The sequence below is a fragment of the Bidens hawaiensis genome, unplaced genomic scaffold, assembly GCF_021521415.1.
Source record: "Bidens hawaiensis isolate Kalapana, Puna unplaced genomic scaffold, B.hawaiensis_p1.1 tig00000055_1, whole genome shotgun sequence".
Classification (NCBI taxonomy): Eukaryota; Viridiplantae; Streptophyta; class Magnoliopsida; order Asterales; family Asteraceae; genus Bidens; species Bidens hawaiensis.
In genome coordinates this window covers 1,660,670-1,666,386 of record NW_027491016.1, presented here as the reverse complement: position 1 = coordinate 1,666,386, position 5,717 = coordinate 1,660,670, and the positions used below count along the sequence as shown (strand labels likewise).

General features: G+C 34.8%; 1 protein-coding gene across 1 annotated transcript; it reads right to left on the bottom strand.

The window, feature by feature from the left end:
- Window positions 1-453: 453 nt before the first annotated feature.
- On the bottom strand, window positions 454-5,485 carry LOC143633179 (phosphoglycerate kinase, cytosolic-like). The gene is made up of 12 exons (XM_077101555.1): window positions 5,309-5,485; window positions 5,177-5,241; window positions 3,683-4,276; window positions 3,122-3,404; window positions 2,966-3,033; window positions 2,053-2,304; window positions 1,863-1,938; window positions 1,694-1,770; window positions 1,545-1,594; window positions 1,375-1,459; window positions 781-879; window positions 454-698 (listed from the first exon to the last, which is right to left on the bottom strand). The coding sequence occupies exons 1-12, from the start codon at window positions 5,439-5,441 to the stop codon at window positions 495-497; spliced, it is 1,986 nt and encodes a 661-aa protein (XP_076957670.1). The 5' UTR covers window positions 5,442-5,485; the 3' UTR covers window positions 454-494.
- Window positions 5,486-5,717: the final 232 nt, after the last annotated feature.

Sequence of the window (5,717 nt, the reverse complement as noted above, 5' to 3'; positions counted from 1 at the left end):
GGGTGATTGTTGGATTTAATTACCGAATCGTCCTTAATTATATGTGGCTTGCGGTCAAGGAAGGAGTCTTTGAGCGCAAGTAAAGTTAGTTAAGGATAAAAGATAATTATCAAGTTTGGATTAATTATCTGAATTAATTATATTATTAGCAATCCTAGTTATAGTCTAACACGTATAGGTTTGGTTATAAATACCGAGTTATGGTATGGATTGTAATTTAAGTTTTTGAGTTATTTTTCTTGGATTAATAGAAGTATTGGAGAGTTATTCCAAAACCCAGATATTTTATTTCTGTTAATATCAATTCACCTACGTGAGCAAGAACATTTTTAAACTTGATGATCATTATAAAAATCTTTATTTGTTTATAAACCATTTTTTTGAATAAATTGTAGGCGCCATCGGCCATACATGATTAAAGATGGCAAGAGACGACAAAAAATGATGTTATGTAACTGAATTTATTTTCCGAGCTTCAACGACTAAAATAAAAATTATCTTACCGATTTAGAAAGCATCAATCTGTACATCGGAGCCCCACGCTGCAGAACATGTTGTTCCCAATCGGACTGAACTCCAAACGGGTTTTCCTTCAACCATTCTTCTTGGTGATCAACGGTGAACTCACCATTCCCATATTTCAAAAACTGTTGTTTCATCCTCAATGCAACACCTTCTATATCAGATTGCAAGAACACCTGTTTTTCAACATGTCAAAAATAACATGAATAAAACTGCAGAAAAAAATGATATAACACCACATTTTAATGAAACTGTTACCTTTCCATTTAAGGAAAGCCGGTCCCTGATGGCTTCAATGAGGGACCGCTGCACCATTTTCCACCTATGTTCTGGTTTATTAATGTCCGGGTTTGGGCACTGCATAATAAGTCTTAGAATTAATTACACAAATGGTCCCTGTGGTTTCGGCATTGGGAACTAACTTGGAAAAGTTGCACGTTTGGGTACTAACTTGTTAAGTGCAGATAAAATGACCAAAATACCCTTGAACATTAAAAAACAAAAAGGTAAAGGTAAAACTCAGTGGTTGGTAGTTGCGTAAAACGTAGGTGATGACACAAAAGCACAGAGTATGAATTTTAGTTTTTTGTTTTTTAATGTTTTAAGGGTATTTTGGTCATTTTATCTACATTTGACAGAAAAGTTAACAGATGTTGGCGTCAATACTATTACAAAGCTAAAGCCACGAACACTAAACACGCAACCTTCCAAAGTTAGTACCCAAACCTGTTACGTTGCCCTTGCCCAAACCACAGGGACCAGGACCATCTGTACCTAAATCTTAGTTCCTTAAAAACAAAACAAGGATAAGGTTATAAAAACCTATGAAATTAAAATTAAATGTTTAATTACCTGTATTGATGCAAAAACCAGTTCGCCAGGATAACTTGAAACAATAGCGCGAAATGTTGATGTTGCGTTTGTTTCAATGAAGTATCTGACAGTTAATTATTTTCAAAAGATAGCTAATTTATTAATGATGAAATTGTCATAAGTTATGAAAATGTCATTAGAAGTTGTACTTGTTTTTAAAGTCAGATTGGTAAACGGCTTCCATGCAACGGTTCACGAGCTGCAAGGTTACAAGATGCAAAAAGAAGAATACAAAGTTTAGCATTTGGAAGATGAAAAAGGCGAAATTTTTAATCACGGAATTTAAAAAGCAGGCAACCTTCCCATTCATCTCCAAGCCTAGAAAGTTCATATCTTTCCTCTTTCTAGCCATTCCAAAGAGAAACAATCCGTTACCTGTGATTTGACTTTATCAATTGCTATATTTGACTTTTTGTAGCAAAGAACCGCCATATGAACACAAGAAGTCAACAGAGAAAAGTCAATACCACTTCCAATATCAACCAGCAAAGGCCGAGTTGGATCATCATAAACCGTGTGCCAATCAATGCTGTATGGATAACCCTGCACACAATAAAACCGTATTTCTTGCATAAGTCACAGGCCAAAATTAGAGCCTTTTGACTTGAGAAGTGTCAACAACAACATAAACAACTCGAACCAAGAAGCGAACCGTACTCTGTCCAAAGCCATAAGTCCAGGAAGCTTTCTTCCCTTGAGAAATTCCCATATAACGGAAGCATTTTCAATAATATTGCAAGATGATAAAACTTCTGATTCTCCCATCAAAGCTTTGCACGCCATATTACCGACAACTGTAACATCACAATTTCTTTGACTTAATGTTCTAAGCAGTTTGACCAATATTAAGGTCCCATTGCTATCCTGATTGGACGAATCAAACTTAACCGGACCAATCCACACAATTTTCTGCAATTTATAGAAAATGTATAGATTTAGAAGAGATAGATAAAGTACGTAATATTGAAGTATAAAAAATAGTGTTTTTTTTGTTTGTGAGTTCAGTGTTGCAAAGAAAGTATAAACTTTTAGACCTGTAAATGAACCGATTGTTTGTTTACAAACATGAACGGAACGTTTCTTTCAGTTAGTTAAATGAACATGAAAACTTGTCCCATTCGTTTATTTATGTTCATAAACATTCTTTTATTTAAATTCGTGTATATTCGTTCATTAAGTTCATTTGTTTTTGTTCGTTAATATATTCATTTAAAACTTTTAGGCCCATTACAACATAGTCTATTTTCAATAACTTTTTAGGCCCATCACATAATTGTTAACATTTACTTTCAATTGGTTTTAGCTTAGTTATGTTCATTTGTTTACGTTCGTGAACCATGATTATACACTTATACAGATAACAAACGAACATAAACGAACACGTGCATGTTCATTTTCTTAACAAACGAACACGAACAAGCAAACCGGATTGTTTAGTTGTTCGTGTTCGATCATTTGTTCGGTGAAAGTTAAACGAACGAACACGAATATGCTCCATTTGTGTTCGTTTGGTTCATTTACAGGCCTATAAACTTTTATTAAACTAGATTCATAAAATATAATTCATCACCTTAGATTTCGAAAGTACGGTAGTTATTTCATCCAAGGAACTTGGCCCGAGTGCAACAGGTGACCAACCTAACAGAATCAAACATATCAAGAAAAAGCTTGAATTAGTCAACAATAACGTTGACTTTGACTAATCTTAAGAAAAGTCAAAACTTACCTTCAAGAATGCCATGAACCGGAACTAACTCCGGTATTTTGATATGACCACTTACACACCAAAAATCTTTTGGTAACAAAATAGGAATATTCCTAGCATTCGCAAATTGTAATATTCTAACAGCTTCTGTAACCGCTCCAACCTCCACTAATTTTTTAGGCACGCGCAATCCAAGCGCGTGCATTATTTGAAATGCCATATTTCCAACAAAAACCAGGCCGTCAGCACTAGAAACCAAATATTTAACAGCAGCTGCTTTTTCTACAAGATTACCTCCCCCAACCTGCACTGTTATGTCTTTAAGCTAATGATAAAAACAAATTTTAAAAAAATTAATAATATGTGAAAACAATAAAACATTAAACAATTTCGAGTTGTCTTTGGGTCAGCCCACCCGCCAATATGCATGTCGTGTTTGGGTTCACGTGTCTGACACGATTTTAAGTTTTAATGAAATGGGTAAATATGATGTTTCACAAGTTTGTAACCGTATATTAAAAATTCTCCAAAAAAGTACTAAACTTTAGATCTAAGGCCTTAAGTGTTGTTAACGAATAATACCATGGCGATATACGGATTCCTTTTTGTCCCGAATGCATTCTTGAGTTGTAACAAACTCTCCTCAAATTGGAAACCAGCAACCGAAGCATAACAGTAAGATGTCACACCCACCGTCGATGCAAGAACCTTATGCGACTGCGAAAACGCATCGTTTATGAAAATATCAAACTGCTCGCATAACTTTTCTGAAAACCTTGAACAGTTTGCTACATCCTCTTTGACTTGAGAAAGATTTTCAAGAAGAAAGATACCGTCTTTTGGGGGGGTTTCAAGAAACGACTTCATGGGTACAACTCTTAGCTTGAGAATGGATGATAAATAGACTGCAACAGAATCTGTTGAATGGAGGTTTGAGTTGGTTTTGACAGACCAACTGCTAATTAGAATCACCTTTGCATCAGCTTTGTGCAAGTATTTAATGGTTTTAACCGCACTAACGAACGATTTAGCATCTTGATCCTGGTTTTTTCCGAATAAGATACTGGAATCAAACCTAACCATGACAACTTTCCCGTTAAGTTCATCCTTTTGTAACTCTTTAAGGTATCCAACATTAGGAAGCGTATCATATATGTTCCCATCTTCTACTTTAACCTGAAAACATTGAATCGGTTGTTATGCAAGATGAGAAGTTGCTCCAAAAGCTAGCAAACTCTTATATGTACAAACTTAAAAAGGGCATAACTTGGGCTATGAGTGGAATTACGTCGCCCATTACTAGTCAACGGAAACGTCTCGGCAAGCCTGACCTTGTGGCAAAACACTATCGGCCGGCTGTCAGGCCCAAACTCCATCATTTGGCCCTCAATTCCGCCAGATAATACCTTTTTTTTTGCTAACTTTCGCAAAAATTTAGCTTTACGCGTCCAAACTTAAAAAGGGCATAACTTGGGCTTCGAGTGAACTTACGTGACCCATTACTAGTCAACGGAAAGGTCTCGGCAAGCCGACCTTGTGGCAAACCACAGTGGCCCATCTGTTGGGCCCAAGTTCCATCATTAGGCCCTAAATTCCGCCAGAGAAAACTTTTTTTGCCAAGTTTCGCAACATTTAAACCTTTCAAAATTTAGCTTTAAGGTTTCTCTAGCCATCCTATGTAATTTATGCCCTTATTTCTATTATCGTTTGTAATATCGAAAATTTGGCAACCCTCCCAAATTTAGAAATCCCCTATATAAAGTGCTCTATCGTAACCGTTTCAGTTTTCATAATTCAATAACATTCTTCTTTTATTACTTTATCGCTTTTGTTCTACATAATAAAGTTTGACTTTTGAGGTCAAAGGACTTATGATCAACTTCAAAATAGATGCTTTTATTTTTAATCTTTTTTGTACAAAATGCAAATTACAGTAACTACTACTAAGTAGTAACAGAATGATGTTGGGATACCATTAGTCATAAAATTCATACCAATTTCACATTTTTAAAACCCTACATTTGACTTTGTATATCTTGTTCAAAACAAATATTAATATAATATAATAAAAATTACCTTGTGTGGAAGTGAACATCTATCTGTTATATAATTATAATCCAACCCCATCTCTGAATTAACTGCTGAAGAACATAAACAAATATTTAATTTAAAAAAAAACAAGAATTTTATAAAATTTGAATATAAAACCTTGTAATGAAGCTTGGATTGTTGGGTTCTTCTTGAATTGAACATGATTTCCACTAAAATCATGTGATTTACATGTGAAGAACATCAGTGAACATGTCGTCTGAAACAGGTGTATATCAACAACTCGACTCATGGTTTAATAAGATTATTATTATTGTCTGATTCTTTTAAGGCTTTTGAAAGATAAAATTCTGCCTGTGAATTATAGAACACGAGAGTGTTGGGGTCATACGAATATTTGTTTTTAATTTTTCGGTTTCTTTATCGGTATCGTTTGGTTTTGGTATTCTTGGTGTTTTCAATGGTACCGGTAAGTTTTTGGTATCGTTATTTTTCATTACTGATCTTATCTTATCCATAATGCTAACGGCTAGGGGTGTTCGCGGTCTGATTTTCGTGGTTTTTAGGT

Excerpts from the sequence above, each read along its gene's own strand:
- LOC143633179 (XM_077101555.1), bottom strand. The coding sequence starts at position 5,441 with ATGAGTCGAGTTGTTGATATACACCTGTTTCAGACGACATGTTCACTG. Across the intron at positions 3,034-3,121 it reads GGTTCATGGCATTCTTGAAG|GTTGGTCACCTGTTGCACTC; the intron begins GTAAGTTTTGAC and ends TGATTCTGTTAG. Across the intron at positions 1,939-2,052 it reads GACTTATGGCTTTGGACAGA|GGTTATCCATACAGCATTGA; the intron begins GTACGGTTCGCT and ends TATTGTGTGCAG.